Here is a 22,491-nt window from a genome sequence, read left to right as displayed (position 1 = left end):
GGGCCGCCGGCTGCCGGCCCCGGGCGGGGCGGAGCCCTACTTCTGGCCGCCCGCGTAGGCGGTGCTTGAACTTAGGGCTGCTTGTGGCTGGGTATTCGCGCAGAGGCGGGCCGGCCAGCCATGGTTGCTGCGAGCGACACGGGGCGAGCGCTGGGGGTCCTCGGCGTGTTCTGCCTGCTGCGCTGCTTCGGTGAGTGAAGCCTGCTCCAGGGGCCCCGCGCCGGCCGGCGGGTACTGGGCAGCGCCCAGGCTGGGTGGACGCGCCGGACTCGAGGCGGGTGCCGATCAGGGACCGGGTGGGGACGGGTCGTTGTGGGCCGGGAACAACTCAGCCATGGGAGCCTTTTCAGGAAAAGAAAGTTGTTATTTCTTCGCCAGTGTCCCTCATGGAGTCAGCAAGGAACTGTGGCCTCAGGGAAGGACGGGCTCCGGCCCGCTCGCCTCTCCTGCGGGGCCCGCGCGCCCCCACTCCCGCCCTCCCCCTCCCGAGCTCCAGTGACCAAGTTCCTTCCCGGGCCTCCCCAGTAACGTCGCTGAGCGCTTCCGCGGATTGCAAAACTTCTTCCCAGCCGTGAACGCGCCCGGGACGGGGTGCGGGCACGGATGCCACCTTCTTGAGGGCGACGCCCGGTGCCCTCAGCGCGCGGTGCAGTCCCCGCCCACGCCGCGTCCGGCGTATCAGCAGAGTGGACTTTTCAGTCGCCCCACAGCGAGGAGCCGGGAAGCAACTAGGAAGCCCAGTCTCACTAGGGAAGCTGCAAATACCGTGATTAACAGCATCAGCTGTAGGGTCAGATGCCTAGCTTTGGATCCTGGCCCCACTCCTCACCTGAGTCATGAACTTGTGTGAGTTCCCTAACTTCTGTTCACTTCAGTACCTTCGCTTTTGAAGAGAGCACCACTCACATGAGGGAAAGGATAATAATAAACCCACTTCATAGAATTACTGGGAACATCAGTCATTCAATAAATATTTACTGAGTATCAATTGTATGTTAAGCACTGCATAATAGACGGGGGATACAGTAAGGTACGCACAGTTCCCTGCCTTTTTGAAGCTCACCTTATAGTGAGAGAGAGAGACAGTAAGTAAATGAGTAAAAACGTGGATGCTGAATGGTGATAAAAGTAAACATTTACTAGTATAGAGATGAGTAAAGCAAAGAAAGGGGAGATGGAAGTCGTTAATATTTCAATTTAGTTTTTTTTTTTTTTAATTTTGGAACAATTAAAATCTTAGGACAGTTGCAAAATTAGTACAGTGAATAGTTGCATACTTTCTCCTTGAATCACCAGTTAACTGTCACATTAGTTTTTTTTGTACACACACATCTATTATTTTTGTCAAACCATTTGAGAGTTTCAGACCTCATGACACCTCACCTGTAATTCTTCAGCATATGTCTGGTAAGAACAATAGCATTCTCCAACAAGTCACAGAATCATCATGGTCTGGAAATGTGGCATTGATACAATACTGTTTCCTAGTAGAGAACCCAGAAGCCAGTCTTGCACCACATACTTCATTTGGTAATCATGCCTTTTGGACCCCCTTTAACCTAAAACTGTTGCTTTTTTTTTTTTTTTTGGTACTTTATGACATCATGATTTTTGAAGTGTCTGAGCTGGTTGCTTTACAGAATGTCCCTTGGATGTGGATTTCCTGCTTGTTTCCTCATGATCAGATTCTGGTTGTAACTCTTTGTTAGCAGGAATACTACATAGTTATGTTGGGTTTTTCTCAGTGTGTCACATCGGGAAGCAGATGTGGTCTGTTGGTCACATTATTGGAGATGTTAACTTTGACTATTTGGTTGAAGTGAAGTTTAACAGATTTCTCCATTGTAGAGGCACCATTTTATCTTTGTAAGTAATAAGTGATGTGTTAAGTGATGTTTTGAGGTTGAGTGAATATCCTGTTCTCCAGCCACTGTTCATTCAGTGGTTTTAGTATCCTATGGTGATTCTTCTCAGAATCCATTATCACTAAAATATTTTATTTAATTTTTTGAGACAGGGTCTCACTGTGTCACCCAGGCTGGAGTGCAGGGGTACTATGACAGCTAACTCCAGCCTCAGCCTCTGAGGCTCAAACAATTCTCCCACCTCAGACTTCTGAGTAGCCAGGACTACAGGTACATGCCACCATGCTTGGCTAATTTTTTCTTATTCTTTATGTTGCCCAGACTGGTCTTAAACTCCTGGGCTCAAGTGATCCTCCCTCCTTGGCCTACCAAAGTGCTGAGATTACAGGCAGGAGCCACCACATCCAGCCACTAAAATATTTTCAAATGGTAATTTTCTTTCCTCCCTCCCTTTCTTCCTCCCTCTCTCCCTCCCTTCCATCCTTCCTCCCTTCCATCCTTCCTCCCTTCCCTTCCCTTCTTTCCTTCTTTGTTTGATTTTCTTTTCTCTATTCTTTTGAGACACGGTCTCACTCTGTTGCCCAGGCTAGAGTACGGTGACACAATTATGGCTCACTGCAGCCTTGATCTCCCAGATTCAAGCGATCCTCCCACCTCAGTTTCCAAGTAGCTGGAACTACAGGGACATATCTTCACGTCCAGCTAATTTTTTTGTATTTTTTATAGAGACGGGGTTTCACCATGTTGCCCAGGCTGGTCTCGAACCCCTGGGCTCAACCAATCCTCCTGAGCCAGTTTCCCAAAGTATCGGTATTATAGGCATGAGTCACCCAGCAATTTTCTATTCTGTTTTTCTATGTATATTTATTGGTTTACATTATTCATAATGAATAGCTTTTGCACACACATCCTCCCTTTTTTTTCTTTTATTTTAGAAGGTTGTATGGACTCATGGATTCTTTTTTAAATATGACATTCCTGTCATCCATTTTGATGCTCAGCGACCCCACATTTGACAAGCAGGAACCCCTTCAAGCTTCAGAGTCCTTTTGCTGTGTCCCTGTTTGATTTTAAACCCTTACTTTCTGGCACAGAAAGATATTCTGGACTCATTTTGTAGTGTTCCTGCCTCAGCCTTCAAATCATTAGGTTCCCTGGGTTTCTTTTAGTGAGAGATGGTATTTAGAAATCAAGTTCTGGGTGCTAGGTGTGCCCACAGGTACTGGCGTCATTGCTTCTCAGCCTTGTCAGTTTTCAAAGTTAAGAAATGGAGTTTTTACAAAGTCAGGAGTTCACCCTGATACCTTTAACACTAATAATCTTATTGCTCAGTTCTTCTCCCTCTTCTGCTTTTCCGTGTTTGCATCTCCTTACTCCCACAGTGAGAACTCTGTTCTTAGTAGCATCACTATATTTTCCTAATCTACGTTAAACCCCAAATCATTTTACAGTTGTTATACCAATCTACTACCAACTACAAACTTACTAAATACAGTTAAAGATTTCTTTACAGTTCCTTTTATTTTTCATTACAGATTATCTCCAGCTTAGCAATGGTTTGACTTAAGATTTTTCAGCTCTACAGTGAGTTTTTCAATATATAACTCCATAATAAGGAAAATCTGTATATCCCAGTGAAGATGTATGCAATACCATATTCAAAGGTTACTTGAATTCTGGCCAGGTGCAATGACTCATGACTGTAATCCCAGCACTTTGGGAGGTTGAGGTGGGTGGATCATGAGGTCAGGAGATTGAGACCATACTGGCTAATGCAGTGAAACCCTGTCTCTACTAAAAATAAAAAAATTAGCCGGGCGTGGTGGCATGCACCTGTAATTCCAGCTACCTAGGAGGCTGAGGCAGGAGAATGGCCTGAACCGGGAGGCAGAGACTGCAGTGAGCCGAGATCACCACACTGCACTCCAGCCTGGGTGACAGAGTGAGACTCCATCTCAAAAAAAAAAAAAAAAAATGTTATTTGGATTCTTTTTTTTTTCTAACTACCCTTCTTAAACAAGGTAACACTCTATGTATTTTTTTGTATCTCATTTTTTCACTTCACCATACATCTGGAAAATCATTCCCCATCACTTGATAGAGATGAGATCATCCTCATTCTTTTTCACAGCTGTACAGTCCCCCATAGGGTGGCTATATGGTATTTAATTCAACTACCCTCTGCTGGTTAGTATTACATAGTTTAGTTAGGGAGGGTCTCTTTAATAGGGTGACAGTTGATCATACACTTAAGGAAGTGAGAGATAGGCCACAAGGCTTTCTGGGGGAGTGATATTCCAGGTATACTACTCAGGATCCTGAGATAGGCTTCAAGTGTTTAAGAAACTTCAAGGATACCATTGTGGCATAGAGTGGTAGAAAATGAAGTTGTAAAAGTAGTCAGGGATGGATCCTGTAGATAAAGTTTTTAGGGCCTTTTAAAGATTTTGACCTTTTTGCTTTCAGTGACTGGAAAGTTTTGAAGGATTTTGAACAGGGGTGAAATTATGATGACTTGGGTGTTTAAAAGAATTATTCTGGCTGCTGGATGAATAGTATGTAGAGGAGAGAAAAGGAAGAGCAGGGAGGTTGGTTAGGCTGCAGGGGCAATGCAGGAAAGGAATCACTGGGGGTAAGAGATATCTGGATGTGTTTTGAAGGTGGAACTGGCAGGATTTGGTGTGGGCTTGCATTAGTGGAATGACATATGGATAGGGCCTGGGTAGTGCTGGGCAAGTAACAAGAGTTTGGAAGTATGAACTGGGCTGAGCATGGTGGCGCATGCCTGTAATCCTAGCACTGAGAGGCTGAGGCAGGCAGATCTGTTGAGCCCAGGAGTTCGAGACCGTCCTGAGCAACATGTTGAAACCCCATGATATGGTTTGGCTCTATGTTACCACCCAAATCTCACCTTGAATTGTAATAATCCCCATGTGTCAAGGTCAGGGCCAGGTGGAGATAATTGAATCATGAGGGCAGTTTCCCCCATACTGTTCTCAGATAGTGAATAAGACTCACAATATTTGATGGTTTTATAAATGGGGGTTCCCATGCGCAAGCTGTCTCTTGCCTACTGCCATGTAAGATGTGCCTTGCTTCTCCTTTGCCTTCTGCCATGATTGTGGGGCCTCCATGGCCATGTGGAACTGTGAGTTCATTGAACCTCTTTCCTTTATAAATTACCCAGTCTTGGGTATGTCTTTATTAGCAGCATGAGAATGGACTAATACAGTCAATTGGTACTGGATAGTGGGGCACTGCTGCAAAGATACCTGAAAATGTGGAAGCAACTTTGGAACTGGGTAACAGGCAGGGATTGGAAGAGTTTGGGGGACTCGGAAGAAGACAGGAAGATGTAGGAAAGTTTGGAACTTCCTAGAGACTTGTTGAATGGCTTTGACCAAATGCTGCTCATTCTAGATGCTGATGAGGAACTTGGAACTTGTTGGGAACTGGAATAAAGGTGACTCTTACTATGTTTTAGCAAAGAGACTGGCAGCATTTTGCCTGTGCCCTAAAGATATGTGGAACTTTGAACTTGAGAGAAATGATTTAGGGCATCTAGTGGAAGAAATTTCTAAGTAGCAAAGCATTCAAGAGGTGACTTGGTTGCTGTTAAAAGCATTCAGTTTTATGTGTTCACAAAGATGTGGTTAGGAATTGGAACTTATGTTTAAAAGGGAAGCAAGGCATAAAAGTTCAGAAAATTTGCAGCCAGATGATGCAATAGAAAAGAAAAACCCATTTTCTGAGTAGAAATTCAAGCTAGCTACAGAAATTTGCATAAGTAATGAGGAGCCAAATGTTAATCACCAAGACAATGGGGAAAATGTCTCCAGAGCATAACAGAAATCTTCATGGCAGCCCCTCCTATCATAGGCCTGGAGGCCTGGGAGGAAAAAATAGTTTCATGGGCTGGACCCAGGGTCCCCCTGCTCTATGCAGCCTCCAAACATGGTGCCCTGCATTCCAACTGTTTTATCTCCAGCCATGGCTAAAAGGGGCCAACATACCACTCAGGCTGTTGCTTCAGAGGGTGCAAGCCTCAAGCCTTGGTGGCTTACACGTGGGGTTGGGCCTGTGGGTGCACAGAAGTCAAGAACTGAGGTTTGAGAACCTCTGCCTAGATTTCAGAGGATGTATGGAAATGCCTGGATGTCCAGGCAGAAGTTTGCTGCAGGAGTGGGCCCCTCATGGAGAAGTGGATAGCTGTACCCTGCGAAGCCACAGGTGCAGAGTTGCCCAGGGTTGTGAGAGCCCACCTCTTGCATCACTGGGATGAGAAGGCATGGAGTCAAAGGAGATCATTTTGGAAATTTAAGATTTAATGACTGCCCTATTGGATTTAGGACTTGCATGGGGCCTGTAGCCCTTTTGTTTTGGACAATTTCTCCCATTTGGAATGGATATATTTACTCAGCACCTATACCCCATTGTATCTAGGAAGTAATTAACTTGCTTTTGATTTTACAGGCTAATAGTTGGAAGGAACTTGGCTTATCTCAGATGAGACTTTGGATTTAGACTTTTGGATTAACGCTGGAATAAGTTAAGATTTTGAGGGACTGTTGGAAGGGCATTATTACATTTTGAAATGTGTGGACATGAGATTTGGGAGGGGCCGGGGTGGAATGATATGGTTTGGCTGTGTCCCCACCCAAATCTCACCTTGAATTGTAATAATCCCCATGTGTCAAGGGCAGGGCCAGGTAGAGATAATTGAATCAAGAGGGCAGTTTCCTCCATACTGTTCTTGTGATAGTGAACAAGTCTCACAAGATCTGATGGTTTTTATAAAGGGGAGTTCCCCTGCACACACTCTCTCTTGTGTGCCACATTTAAGACATGACTTTGCTTCTCCTTTGCCTTCTGCCATGATTGTGAGGCCTTCCTGGCCATGTGGAACTGTGAGTCCATTGAGCCTCTTTCCTTGATAAATTACACAGTCTCAGGTGTGTCATTATTAGCAGTGTGAGAATGGACTAATACACTCCATCTCTACAAAAAGTTAGCCTGGTGTGGTGGTGCATGCCTGTAGTCCTAGCTACTCAGGAGGCTAAGGTGAGCCTGGCAATTGCTTGGGTCTGGGAATTTGAGGCTGCAGTGAGCCATGATGACACCACTGCACTCCAGCCTGGGTAACAGAGCAAAATAATAAAAAATAAAAAAGGTAGGAACTATTTTATTATTAACAGAGGCTGCCTTATTCTGCTGTTGTTGACATTTTACAGATCCTTTATTGCCAACTATCTGCATAACTAGATTTTAAGTTCCTTGTAAGAAGGAGTGAAGTCATGTATTATTTTTTAAAAATTTTCCTTACATTGATCTTTTTTTTTTTTTTAATAGTACAGATTGTTAAATCTGGACATTAGATGACAATGTATTTGTCAAGCATTTCTCCATTTGTAATTATCTCACATTATTATGTGAGACTTGTTCATGTGCTTTGCTGGAATTGAGACTTAGACAGTCTGTGTTTTTTTATTTAGCAAAGATAATCCAAGTTAAAATAGTGTTGTGTGTTCCTATAGGAAAACTAGGCCCAGTGTTATAACAGAGTGTAAATAATAATAGCTGCTAGGAGGTAAGCACCTGCTGTGTGCCAGGAGCTATGCTTCAGGTTTGAGATGTTTTTATTTAATTGTCACACTAATTTTATTACATAGGGAACTTTTAATAGGAGAACAAAGCTTAGGTAGGCTCAGTAATGTGTCAAAGTTCACACAGCAAATAAGTGGCAGAGTGAACTTGAATTTTGATTCTGTCTGAATCAAAACCTATTCCCTTATATGCTCTGTTGTATCCCTAGCCTGAGATCCACTAAGCAACTTTTTGAAGATTTCTTATATGCGACATGTATACGTTGTCCAATGAAATTCTGCTAAACATGTGAAATTATATAGGTCAGCACAATTACCAGTCATGCAAAATTGCATTTAATGTCATAATTTGTAATGGTGAAGGGTGCTTCTTTGGGACATAGAATTTGCAATGGGAATTTATTGACATATTTATTATTAACATATTATCATATTTACACTCTCTAGGTACCTACATTTCACTCCTAGACACTTTTGCATAATCCCAATAACATGATAACATCTATAAAAATTAACACTAATCCTGTAATATCACCTTTTACCTGTATTCAGATTTCCCCAATTGTCACAAGAATGTCTTTTGTTAAAAAACCCAGATCGAATCAAGTTTCACTCATTGTATTTATTGCTATGTTTTTGGTTTAATTTTGATGGGCATCTTTCAGAAGTTTTAAAATAGTCTTAGAACCTCTTTTTAAGAACCAGATTTGAATAATTTATTTTATTGACCTCCATGTTACTCTAACATTTCTTTAGTAAATACAGGCTTTGAGGGTAGGCATTGGTTTCTCTGTTTAAAAGTAGAAACTTAGTCTGCGTAAATCAGCCCTTATATGTGTAAGTTTTCTGCCTTTTGGTTTCTTCTCATGGTGTTTCTGCACAAGTGCCTAAGCTTTTTTGAAGCTTTACTTGAGAGGTGACCAGAAGTTTTTACTTAAGGACACAGACCCTTAAATCCTGCAATGACAAATCTCACCTTCCATCTCAGGGTTGTAAGTGAAACCAGGATGCAGCCGTTTTGCTTTTCTCAGACAAGCTCAGGTTTGAACATAAAATGTGACTGTAAGATACAGAAACTGTCCCTAGGAAAGGAGGGGAAAACATTTTAGCAGTTCCTCTTTAAAGATAACTTTCAATGCCTGCCTGTTAGCCTCCAAGGAAAATGCTTTTTGGTTATTTTATAGGTTCTAGTGAACTTTGCTTACTTTACAATGTTCCCCAATATGTTTGTTGAGATTAGTGCCTCAATTTCCATTGGGGTCACCAGTCTGTAGTTTATTGAACATTTTCTTCATATGCCTGTTAAAAATTAGAAGAAAATTGAAGCTTAACATACACATTCAGAAAATAGTACAAAATCAGATTAATAAGAAACTAATGAGGCTGTGCCATCATCAACTACTTGCAGTAGAGTTTCCCAACGATGAACTGAGTATCTAGAAAATAACAAGGATTTTCAAGGAATTTTAGTGAAATGATCAATAGTGTATTGAAATACCTTCAATCAGACTTTGGAGAATAGATTTTAAAAGACTCACATTCTTAATCGATCTAGTAAGAAACTTATTCCCCAAAGTATGCTGTGGATCTCAGCTGTATCCTGTCTAAGAAGAGAACAGTGAAAGGAAAATGTGGCCTTTGAGCATGATGGGATGTGAGTGTCTTGAAAGGACGGGCTAAAGAAGTGCTCTCAAATAGAAATATAATATGGAACATGTGAAATTAATTTTAATATATTTTAGTTAACCTAATATATCCATAATATTTTCATTTCAACATGTATTAGGTTGGTGCAAAAGTTATTGCGGTTTTTGCTATTTTTTTAATGGCAAAAACCGCAATAACTTTTGCACCAACCTAATAGTTACTACCAAAAAATATTAATGAGAGATTTTATGTTCCACTTTTTAATACCAGGTCTTCAGATTCTGGTGTGTATTTGATACTCAGAACACATCTCCATTTGTACTAACCACATTTCAGGTTCTCATTAGCCACTTGTGACTGATAGCTACTGTGTTGGATTGCACAGGTCTAAAGGGAAACATCTTGAGAAAGAGGTTAAGTGCAAGAACAAGAATTAAAAAGGAAACTATTTGAGCATAATATTAGAAAGAAAGTGTAGAAATAAGTTGATTTAGAGAACCAACATCTTAATTCTTAATGAACTTATCGAGGAGGCAGATAGATAGCTGAGAGCAAGGTCTGGGAAGTTTCTGGTCTCGGGGACCAGGGGACTTGTAACCGTTGGGAGACAGGTGGCTGCAGTTTCAGTATGAAGTAGATGGGGGCAGAGAAACTGGTGGTGGTGTGACCAAAATCAGTAAATATCTGCCTTAAGGAAATAGAGAAGTCACTAACTGGGACTGGCTAAGGGTAGAATCGACCAGGAAGAAAGAGGAATGGCCCCAACCAAGGCATCTGATGTTCTGGCCAACAGTGCAGGCTCTGGGGCCGAATGCCTGTGTCTGGACACCAGCTCTGTCCCTTGCTAGCTGAGTGACTGCGATCAGCTGACCCTCTCAGTCCGTTTCCTCATCTGTAGCCTGGTGCTTCTGACTCTTTGATATTTTCTGTCAACCAAGTGTCCAGCGGAGTGAACCAAGTTATTCTGATAGATATGTTCTCAAAAAATAACTCATTTCTCACTCTCACCCCAGGTGTTCTTGGGATCCCTCCCCTGCTTTTCTGGGCTCTGTTCAGATACCAACTTTTGACTGCCCCCCATGCCATGCAACTTCTTTCTTTACCAGTACTCCTCAGGCCCCATACTCTGCTTTATTTTTCTCTACAACACTTAACATCATCCAGCATAAAAGGTATTTACTTGTTCATTTATTATGTTCTTCCCTCCACCGAAAAATAGACCCCAAGAGAGCTGGGATTTTGTCTGTTTTGTTCAATGCTGTATCCTGCCTGCTTATTTCAGTGTCTGGCGCTTAGGCAGGACTCCATGAACAGTTGATGAACAAATAAATGAATGATAAGAACTACCTCAGATTTGAGTTGAGGATTAAATGAGTTAATACACAAACAGCTCTTGGAACAAGTGCTTGTCACATAGTAAGCCTGCAGTGAATCTTCATGCTGCTGCTACTGTTAAATATTATTACTGAGGCTGAGCTGGCCTAGGGCTCCTTGGATTGGACTTACTAAGAGCTAGGCAAGAGACACAACTGTATGAAACTTGCTTGAGTTAAAACAAAACAAACAGTGCTACTCTTCTTTATTATCTCCATGCCTGGTAAGCACATTTCCTACCCCCAAAATTGGGACTGACTAATATGAGAATATTATGCCCTTAATAGGACAGGTTATTTGATACAATACTAGCCCAGACATTTAGGAGATTGGCCACTCCTCAATACTATAAATGCGTATATGGATAGAGATGTTGCTTCCCAGATTGCCACACACCCTGAGACTGCAAGTAGGCATTCACTGAAAGTGTGCTGTGATGTGAAGATGAAACACAGAGAAGTGAGATGAACAAGGCTGTGCTCAGTGACCCATATCCAGATAAACCCATCTGCTCACTTGGGAACAAAAATGTCCCAGGACCCTGCTATCTCTGGGCCTGCACAAGGCTTTAACTGAATCACCATTATGATGTCATATATTCAGAGGGAAATACCAATATTCGTATATTCAGGTACTGAAACTTTTAAGGGAATTTTTCTTTCTTTCTTTTTTTTTTTTTTGTCAAATGAATTTTTACTTTAACTGCTAAAATCGGTAGGCAATGTGAGCCTTAAGATATTTTAGAGAGAGAGAAGTATCTTGAAATTACATTGTTTGTTTCTAAGAACAAACTCAAGAAAACCCTTTCCTCCAAATCCCAGAAGAGTGATTAGCTTGTCTCTAAGATATGGCATTGGCTGGGCATGGTGGCTTATGCCTGTAATCCCAGCACTTCAGGAGGCCCAGGCAGGAGGATCACTTGAGCCCATGAGTTTGAGATCAGCCTGGGCAACATAGTGAGACCTTGTTTCTACAGAACATATAAAAATTAGCTGGGCGTGGTGGCATGCAACTGTAGTTCCAGCTACTTGGGAGGCTGAGGCAAGGGGATCACTTGAGCCCAGGAGGTTGAAGCTGCAGCGAGCCATGATTGCACCACTGCACACCAACCTGGGTGACAGAATGAGACCCTGTCTCCAAAAAGAAAGGAAGGAAGGAAGGGGAGGGAAGGAGGGAGAGAGGGAAGGAAAGAAAGAGAAAAAGAGAAAGAAATGGTGTCGATGAACCTCCTCAAACTATAGAGAGGCTGTTTGATTGGGGCTGACATCCCTGAGTGGGTCCAAGTTTATCTGGTGTGGTGTCCTACATCCTATAACACTTAGTAGGTAAAATCTACTTAAACTTGAGAGGGAACATCTCAAAAGGAACAGCTGTGGAGTTGGGAAGGGGGAGCCCGCAGGTCCTCCTATCTTGCTTTGGTGATGAGGCAGAAAGTGGGGCTGAAAAACAGTCTGTTTTGGTTGTATATGAGGGCTCCCGAGCCATTTTATTTTTAAGCTCCAGTTAAACTTCTTTCTTCACCTCTCCTTACAAAGTCCTGCTTCTTCAGTCAGGTTCCACAGCAATGTGGGATTTCACAAAGCCCAGGGTTTGGGGTGACTGTCGAATTTTGCTCTTTTGTCAGGAAGCCCTGTCTTTTGATCTACACTTAAGTTGTATTTTAGTCATTTTAGTTAATTCATTCAACAGATATTTATTGAATGTCCATATGCCAGACATATGGGGATACAGCCAAAAACAGGAACAACTTTGTCCTTGTCCTGATAGGTCTAGCCTGGCTGGGGGTTACCCCTAAGCTAAGATTTGAATTAGTTGCCAACTTTCAAGAACAGGAATTTTTACACAAAATGTGAATATCTGGCTTTTCTTGAAAAATTAAGAGACCTGGCAATGGTGGGCCCGTTTCCACGTGGCAGGAGCTGAGGGGCCCCTCCCTGTAGGTTCACTGGTGCTCAAGTCCTCACCAGCCCCTTCTGAGTCACGCCTGGCCCGCTGGTATCTCCTTTGTGGGTGGAATTGCTGGTCTTCGTCTAATGCATCATTTGCCACTGTCACCAGTTCTATTTCTTTGTGACTCCTTTGTTTGCTCCTTGTTTTCTTCTTCTTGTTTCTGGTCTGGCTTTTTCTTCCAGGGCTGGACTCTTGCTCTCTGAGGCCCTCTTCAGCTCTAACATTCAATGACTTGGAAACCACAGAGCTTAGTGGCTCACCTGTAGGTCTGGCGGTGTGCTTGACTCAGTTTGACTTTCTCATTTGCAACATCTGCTGTTCCAATGCTGTCTATAGATTGTATCCTGAGAAACCCTGCATCATGTCACTGTCTTTAAGAGCCTTATGCCAGGTAGCAAGCTAAATAAGAAATAATGGTTAAGAGCACTGATTCTGCAGTCAGATTGTCCAGGTTCAAATCTGGCTTCAATACTTAACTAGCAAGTCACTTAACATTTTTGTCCCTCAGTTTCCTCATCTGCAAAATAGGGTTAGAAATAAAACCTGCTTAATATGTTTTTAGGATTCAGTGAGTACCTATTTTTTTTTTTTTTTTTTCTGAGATGGAGTCTTGCTCTGTCATTTAGGCTGGAGTGCAGTAGCACAGTCTTGGCTCACTGCAACCTTTACCTCCTGGGTTCAAGCGATTCTTCTGCCTCAGCCTCCCGTGTAACTGAGATTACAGGTGTGTGCTACCACGCCCAGCTAATTTTGTATTTTTAGTGGAGACAGGGTTTCACCATCTTGGCCAGGCTGGTCTCGAACTCCTGACCTCAAGTGATCCACCTGCCTCGGCCTCCCAAAGTGCTGGGATTACAGGCATGAGCCACTGCTCCTGGCGGTGAGTACCTATTTAGAGCTCTTGCAACAGTGCCTGGCACAGAGCCAGGGCCATACAAGTGTTAGATTAAGTAAAAAAATGTATAATCAGTCAATCTGAATCTCAGGACCTGAGTAAAAGTTTGCAGAGGAATTTGTGCTGGGGGTTGAGAGTTCCTTTTCATTAACCCATGGTTAACGGTGACCAAATTTTCTAAATAAGAAATCAGGACACTTCATCTGTAAAACTTAGGTTCCGGTTACAACTTCAGGCCATACAAAAAGAACTATTAAAATCGAGGTGTTGATGTTTTGTAGCAACACTGCAACAGAATATTTGAGATTAGACCTGTTTTTAGATATATGATCACTCTATACTTGTAGTGCTGATTAGGTATTAGGTACCCTCATATCTTTATTTAAAAAAAATTCAAAATCCTTCAAAACAATAAAACCTTCAAAAATTAGCTAGCTAGCATAGAAAATCTTTTTGGGTGATCACTGATAAAATTTTTTCCCTCCCTCCATCTCTCTTTGCTTTTAAACAGCAAAAACTCAGCCCATGCCCAGTTCTCACCCAGTTAATTCAGACAGTGTGAATACCTTGATGTTGACCTAACTCATTAAAAGAAAAAGAGAGAAAACCTTTGAAAGCCTATTCCATGTCAACCAGTAAAAAAGACTTTCAATTTTATTCAAACCTCAAACATCAAAACAATCTTTTATGGTAGGCATTATGATTTCTACATTACATCTGAGGAGACCTAGTGTGGGGAGGCCTTTGGGAGTTCACCCTGGGCCTTGCTGGCTTCAAAATCTGGGCACTCTGTGTTCTGCACCCTGGCATGGTTATTAGCATCCCTGTAGTCCCTTTTCTGACCACTCAGTGGTATCAGCAAAGCAACAAACTCACTGTTGACTCCATTCCTTTGCTCCTATTTGTGTATTCATTCATTCATTCATTCATTCATTCATTCATGGTTTGTGACCGGTGAGATAAAACTCATTCCCCTTTCTTCTATTGTTCTTTTTTCATTAGAAATTATCTTAGCAACTTACTTTGGTGTTAGTCTTGGAAGTGCAACAGGAAAGACTTTCCTGTAGGAAGGAAATAATAGATATACCCATGCACACAAAGTAGAGGTAGATGTTAGCTTTAGAGACAGTTCTTAACAATTCCTCCTCTTGGTTAAATAATTCTATTAAAAAAATTTACATAGTTTTGATATTATAATAGTAATATGAGATTTGTCTTCAAAAGTAACATATTTTTCAATGTGACCTGTATTAAGTAATAAGTAAAGTAATAAATTGAAATCTCACCATCACTACAATCTCTAACAGTGGTTACTTCAAAAGCAACCACTGTTAATCATTTAGGGTGTCTCTTTCCAGTCTAAAAAAAGAGCAAGTGAGAATGCATGTACACATGTATTCATGTCTTTTTATAGTTAAAAATATATATATTTTTTGGTGGAGATAGGGTCTTACTATGTTGCCCAGGCTGGTATCAAACTCCTGGGCTCAAGTGATCCTTCCACTTTGGCGTCCCAAAGTGCTAGGATTGTAGGCATGAACCGCTACATCTGGCCTCTTTATTGTTTTTAAAAACAGGAATATTCTGCATATATATTTCTATAACTTTTTATTTTTAATATTAGGAAATTTTTCAAATTCCCAATAATAAAAGGAGAATAAATCTATTCTTTTTCCTTTTTTGAAACAGCCACATAGTAAGCCATGGCATAATACTAAATTGTTTATTACACTAGATTATTTTTTACTAGTATAGATAACTTTAAAATGAATATTATTATGCATATCTCTTTATGTAGGTTATACTATTGTTTTATTTGTTACATCCTGAATAAATATCACCCAGATCCCAGTATTCAGTGAAACCACAGGTTCTTTTAGAGCATAAGCAAAAATAAATTGTATGCATGTGCTTTTGTATGTGTGTTTAATTCTGCTTACATTTGAATTTTCTTCCATCTTTTTCCTACTATCTGAGTAATATCGCTAGTGCCTTTTATTCAGTCAAGTCTCCACATGTTGACTCTTGTCTTGGAGTTATGATGCCATCCCCTTCCTGGCCTTTCTTCTACTTCCAAGATCTCTCTCAATTTCCTTAGCCAGTATGTTCCTCTCCAGCCAAGCTTTAAAGCACAGGTCCAAGCTGCCTTTTCCCACTTCATATGCTCTCCCTAGCTGATGGTCCTAATGGCCTCCATTGGAGCCACTAGAAATGTGAAGATTCCCAAATCTGTATCTTTTCCTGTGAGTCCCAGACCCGTGTACTTAGCAGCTACTGGGCATCTTTGCTTGGATGTCTCGCAGACCCCTCACACTTAACAGTGTCAAACTGAAAGCATGATATTCCAGGCCAGTCTTAGTCTTCCCGCTGTGTTTCCTTTCTTAGGGAAAGACACCACAACCCAACTAGGAGGAAGTAAGAGCTCTGATTCATCCTGGCACTTCTGGCACCTCCCCTCCTCCTCCTTTACCCCGTATGCTGTCAATCATCTAGTTTTCCCAGTTTTACCTCCCTAATGTCTCTTGAACCACTTTCCCTAGCACAATGCTGCTTCTTGACCTGTCTGAAATTGCTGTCTGATGGATCTCTTGCTGTCTAGTCTTACCCCTCCCATCAATCTTCCACACCACAGCCAGAAAAAGATAAACACTTTCATTATGTAAAAATTTAGAAACTTTGTGTGGAAGATATTCATTTAGTAATTTCATTGGGCAAGGGTTTTTTTTGGAAAAACTTTTATTCCGGTTAAAAATTTTTTTTTTACCTTTTAGGGGGTTTTTAACTTTTGGGAGGAAAAGACAGGCAATCTAATACAACAACAACAACAAAAAAAGGATATGAAAAGACACTTCTCAGAAAAAGAAATCCAAATCAACAAACAGAAGAGATGTTTAAATTTTTAAAGGTCGGGAAAATGCAAATTCTAATATCAATGAAATGTCACTGTTTGTCCAAAAGTTAAACATAAAAAAAATTACCTAATGCTGGCAAGAGTCCAAGGAAAGGGCAACTCAGGCATTACTGATGGAGTTGTAAATTGCCAAAGTCTTTTCTGTAAACAATGCAGCAACTTCTATTAAAATAAAAAATTCTAGTTACCCTTTGATGTAGCAACTCCCAGCTCCACTCCACTCCCACATAAATATGAAACCATAAATACATCAGGACATATATACAGGATAGTTATTGCGGTGTAACTGCAATAGACAAAGCTAGGCACAAAAGGAGTGTTCATCAGTGGTGGATGGCAGATTAATTATGGTTCCCTCATGCTCTGGAATATTATGTAGTTATTAAAAAGAATAAAGAATAGCTATACCAGTTGATTTCAAGGGGCTTTTATGAGTTATTAACAAGAAAGCCAGCATGTAGAGAAGTGTGCATAAAACCATTTTTTATTAAAGAATGGTAAATCCCTCAAGCACACCTCATTTTATTCGTTTCACTTTATTGCACTTCACAGATAATGTGCTTTTTACAAATTGAAAGTTTGTGACAACCCAGCTTTCAGCAAGTCTATCAGTGCCTAACTTTATATTTTGTCTCTCTGTTACATTTTGGTAATTCCCACAATATTTAAACCTTTTTCATTATATCTGTTATGGTGATCTGTAATCAGTGATCTTTGATGTTACTGTTCATTGTTTTGGGGTGCCATGAACCATGCCCATATAAGACGGTGAACTTAATTGATAAAGGCTATGTGTGTTCTGACTGCTCCACTGACTGGCTGTTCTCCTCATCTTTCTCCTTCTGCTCTCGCCTCCCTATCACCTTAGACAATGATACTGAAATTAGGCCGATTTAATAACCCTGCAATGGCTTCTAAGTGCTCAAGTGAAAGGAAGAGTTGCATTGTCTCTCACTTTAAATTAAAAACTAGAAATGATTAAGCTTAGTGAGGAAGGCATGTGAAATACCACAACAGGTGGCTGGGCATGGTGGCTCACACCTGTAATCCCAGCACTTTGGGAGGCCAAGGTGGGTGGATCACCTGAGGTCAGAAGTTTGAGACCAACCTAGCCAACATGGCGAAACCCTGTCTCTACTAAAATTACAAAAATTAGCTGATCATGGTGGTGGGCACCTGTAATCCAAGCTGGTTGGAAGGCTGAGGCCGGAGAATCACTTGAACCTGAAAGGCAGATGTTGCAGTGAGCCAAGATGGCACTATTGCACTCCAGCCTGGGCTACAAGAGCAGAAGTCTGTCTCAAAAATAAAAAATAAATTTAAAAAAGCCACAATAGGCTGAAAACTAGGCCTTTTATGCCAAAGAGTTAGTGAAGCTGTAAATTCAAAGGAAAAGTTCTTGAAGAAAATTAAAAGTGCTACTCCAGTGAACACAAAAATAAGAAAGTGAAACAGCATTATTGCAGACATGGAGAAAGTTCGAGTAGTCTGCATAGAAGATCAAACCAGCTACAACATTCCCTTAATCCAAAGCCTAATCCAGAGCAAGACCCTAACTCTCTTCAGTTCTGTGAAGGCTGAGAGAGGTGAGAAAGCTGCAGGAGAAAAGTTTGAAGCTATCAGAGGTTGGTTCATGAGATCTTAGGAAGAAAGCCATGTTGGCTTCCAAGATCTTGACCAATGCAGACACAGTGATTTTTGCTTGTTGAGTAGCAAACCCATTGTCTTCCAGTAAGCACACTAAGGCTCCTTTTGCGCTCCAGCTGCAGGTGTCCAGCAGACAGACTTAGCTCTCTCCTGCAGGAAACGAGTGCAGGCGCCGAGCTGTGGCACCGGGGAAGGGCACCGGCGGCAGCCGTGATGCCCGGGCCAAGGCCCGGTGGGCACCTCCACGTGCCACTGTGCCCAGCTGGGTGTGCGGCATACCGGAGGGCAAGCACTCCCAGTCCCCGAGGTGCTGGCGTAGGGCTGCGGCAGCCAAGCACGGGGAGGGCACTCAACAACAGATTTTCCATGTAGACAAAACAACCTTCTGTTGGAAGAAGATGCCATCGAGGACTTCCATAGCTAGGGAGGAGAAGTCAACTTCGGGCTTGAAAGGACAGCTGACTCTTGGTGTGTGGGCTAATGCAGCTGATGGCTTTCAGTTGAAGCCAGTGCTCATTTACCACTCTGAAAATCCTAGGACCCTTAAGAATTAGGCTAAATCTGTTCTGCCTGTGCTCTATAAAATGGAACAACAGAGGCTGGATGATGGCACATCTGTTTACAGCATTGTTTACTGAATATTGTAAGCTCACTGTTAATACCTACTGTTTAGCAAAAAAGATTTATTTCAGTATATTATTGCTTATTGACAATGCACGTAATCACCCAAGAGCTCTGATGGAGATATACAAGGAGATGAGTGTTGTTTTCATGCTTGCTAATACAACATCCATTCTGCAGCCCATGGATCAAGGAGTAATTTTGCCTTTCAAGTCTTATTGTGTAAGGGCTATAGCTGCCATAAATAATTATTCTTCTGATGAATCTGGGCAAAGTAAATTGACAACCTTCTGAAAGGATTCACCATTCTAGATGTCATTAAGAACATTTGTGGTTCATGGGAGGAAGTCAAAATATCAACATTAACAGGAGTTTGGAAGAATTTGATTCCAATCCTCAGGTCAAAATATCAACATTAACAGGAGTTTGGAAGAATTTGATTCCGATCCTCATGGATGACTTTGAAGGGTGGAAATCGCAAGAAAAATATAAGTGGAGCCTGAATATGTGACTCAGTTGCTGCAATCTCATGCTGAAAATTGAACCAATGAGGAGTTGCTTCTTATGGATGAGCAAAGAAAGTGGTTTCTTCAGATGGCATCTATATTCCTGGTGAAGATGCTGTGAACATTGTTTAAATGACAACAAAGAATTAAGAGTATTACATAATTTTAGTTGATACAGCAGCAGCAGGATTTAAGGAGATTTATTCTAATTTTGAAAGAAGTTTTACTGTGGGTAAAATGCTATCAAACAGCATTGGATGCCTCTGAGAAATATTTTGTGAAAGGAAGGGTCCATTGATGCGCAAACTTCATCATTGTCTTTTAAGAAATTGCCACAGCCATCGCAGCCTTTAGCAACCAACACCCTGATCAGTCAGCAGCCATCAACATTGAGGCAAGACCCTCCACCAACAAAAATATTGGGGCTTGCTGAAGACTCAAATGATTGTTAGCAAGGTCTTTTTTTTTTTTTTTTTAGCAATAAAGTATTTTTTAGTTAAGATATGTACATTGTGTTTTTAGACATAATGCTATTGAACACTTTAATAGACTACAGTATAGTGTAAACATAACATTTATATGCCCTGAGAAACCAGAAAATTTGTGTGACACACTTTACTCTGATATTTACATGATTGCGGCTGTCTGGAACCAAACCCACAGTATCTTCAAGCTATGCCTGTATGTATCCATTATATGTGATATATATTTGTCTCTACTTGACTATATGAGAGAAAAATATTGAAAGATGTATTCTGATTTGTTAATGTAGATTATAGAACTGGAGATTGTTATAGGGTTAAGAGAGTGGGTAAAAATACTTACATGATCATTTTTCATTAGCATAAAGTTGTATGTATGTGTCTATGTATAATTTATGTTTTAAAATACATTTTTTTAAGAAAGAGTTACTCTTATTTTGTCACCATCCTGTTTAAAACTCTTCTGTGGCTTTCTTTACTTCAGTACCAGAATTGTGTTTGTCTGATGCCCTGCAAGGGCTGTTTGTGCTTGTGTATGCAGCCCGGCTCATGCCACGTTTCTCATGCCATTGCCCCTCCTGCTTCAAGGTCTTCATAACTGTTCTCTTAATGGGGGCCTGCCCTGCTCTCCTGGGCATAGTTAACTGCTGCTCGTGCCTCAGAACTTCTTTTAGTGAAGGGAACTGCCCTCCCTAACCCCTTGTTGGTTCCCTAAGTAAATGTTCTTATTGACACCTGATGCTTTTACTTACTGGCAGTTATCATAGTTGCAGTTGGGCATTGTCTAATTATTTGTGTAAATTCTGCCTCCCCTAATAGAATGTCATCTCTAAGAAGGAAGGGATGGTGTCTGTCTTGTTCTCAAGGATCTTGTATAGAATAGATGCCCAGTGAATACTTCCTGAGTAAATGAATAAATGAAACCCATCCTGAATGTGGGACCATACTGTTCTGAAAGGGCACTGACCAAGGAGTCAGACAATGTGTGTTCTGGTCATTGTGCTGCCATAAACTTGCTGAGAGACCTGGAGCGAGGTGATATGCCTCTTGGAGCCTGCTTTCCTACCTGTAAAATGGGGTTAACAACACCATGTCTACTGCATGTAGACGTGGAGAGGGATAAAAAGGGATACAAGACGATGTGAATGTATAACCAGCAGAAAGTAAGCATTCAATAAAATTGCCTTTTATTTTTCTTGGTGTCTTGTCACTTCACCAGTGAAATGGGAATAATTTGACTAAATAATTTTTAGAATTTCTTCCAGTTCAAAATTATAGTTGACCCTTGAACAACACGGCAGTTAGGGGCACCAACCCCTAGAGCAGTCAAAAATTTATGTATAACTCTTGACTCCCAAAAACTTAACTGCTAATAGCCTACCAGAAGCCTTACCAATAACATAAACAACACATATTTTCTGTTATATGCATTATATGTTGTATTCTTACACTAAAGTAAGCTAGAGAAAAGAACTTACTAAGAAAAGTATAAGGTGTAGAAGAATAAAACTGGATCCTCATCTTTCACCTTATACAAAAATCAACTTAAGGTAGATCAAAGACTTAAATCTAAGACCTGAAGCCATAGAAATTCTAGAAGATAACATCAGAAAAACTCTTCTAGACTTTGGCTTAGGCAAAAAGGTCATGACCAAGAACCCAAAAACAAATGCAACAAAAACAAAGATAAATAGATGGGGCTTCATTAAATTAAAAAGCTTCTGCACAGCAATAGAAACAATCAGCAGAGTAAACATACAACCCACAAAGTGGGAGAAAATATTAACAAACTACGTATCTGACAAAGGACTAATACCCAGAATCTATAAGGAAGTGAAACAAATCAGCAAGAAAAAAGCAAACAATCCCATCAAAAAGTGGGCCAAGGACATGAATGGACAATTCTCAAGGAGGATATACAAATGGCCAACAAACATATGAAAAAAATGCTCAGCACTACTAATTATCAGGGAAATGCAAATCAAAACCACAGTGCAATACCACCTTACTCCTGCGAGAATGAACATAATTAAAAAATCAAAAAATAATAGATGTTGGCAAGGGTGTGGTGAAAAGGGAATGCTTTGACACTGCTGGTGGGAATGTAAACTGGTACAACCACTATGGAGATTTCTTAAGTAACTAAAAGTAGAACTACCATTTGATCCAGCAATCCCATTACTGGGTATCTACCCAGAGGAAAATAAGTCACTTTATGAAAAAGACAACACACAACATGTTGCGCACAACATCTTTATAGTGGCACAACTCCCAATTGCAAAATATGGAATCAGCATAAATGCCCATCAATCAATGGGTGGATAAAGAAAATGTGGTGTATATATATGAATATGCCATTAAAAGGAACAAAGTAGGCCGGGCGCAGTGGCTCACGCCTGTAATGCCAGCACTTTGGGAGGCCGAGGCGGGCGGATCACGAGGTCAGGAGATCAAGACCATCCTGGCTAACATGGTGAAACCCCATCTCTATTAAAAATACAAAAAAATTAGCCAGGCGTGGTGGCGGGCGCCTGTAGTCCCAGCTGCTTGGGAGGCTGAGGCAGGAGAATGGCATGAACCTGGGAGGCGGAACTTGCATTGAGCCGAGATCACGCCACTGCACCCCAGCCTGGAAGACAGAGCAAGACTCTGTCAAAAAAAAAAAAAAAAAAAAGGAACAAAATAATGGCATTGACAGCAACCTGAATGGAATTGGAGACCATTATTCTAAGTGAAGTAACTCAGGAATGGAAAACCAAACATATGTTCTCACTTACAAGTGGGAGCTAAGCTGTGAGGATGCAAAGACATAAGAAGGATACAATGAACTTTGGGGACTTGTGCAGAAGGGTGGGATGGGAATGAGGGATAAAAGACTACACATTGGGTACAGTGTACACTGCATAGGTGAGGGGTACACCAAAATCTCAGAAATCACACCCAAAGAACTTATCCCAAAGAAAAAAAAAAAGAACTTCTCCATGTAACCA

General features: G+C 41.2%; 1 protein-coding gene across 3 annotated transcripts in view; it reads left to right on the top strand.

Moving 5' to 3' along the window:
* CD58 (CD58 molecule) overlaps positions 1 to 22,491 on the top strand; it is a 58,261-nt gene continuing 35,770 nt past the window's right edge. For 2 of the 3 annotated variants that reach the window (XR_001008320.1, XM_012000830.1), the window contains exon 1: positions 1 to 190. Coding sequence is in view for 2 of the 3 variants with exons in the window: in XM_012000830.1 (XP_011856220.1) it covers positions 121 to 190 (70 nt within the window). In the remaining variant the exon portion in view is untranslated. The remainder of the gene's footprint in view (positions 191 to 22,491) is intronic. The other variant, XM_012000831.1, reaches the window with a different exon arrangement.

Source organism: Mandrillus leucophaeus, unplaced genomic scaffold (assembly GCF_000951045.1).
Source record: "Mandrillus leucophaeus isolate KB7577 unplaced genomic scaffold, Mleu.le_1.0 Scaffold64, whole genome shotgun sequence".
NCBI classification, from domain to species: Eukaryota; Metazoa; Chordata; class Mammalia; order Primates; family Cercopithecidae; genus Mandrillus; species Mandrillus leucophaeus.
This window is presented reverse-complemented; position numbering and strand designations above follow the sequence as displayed.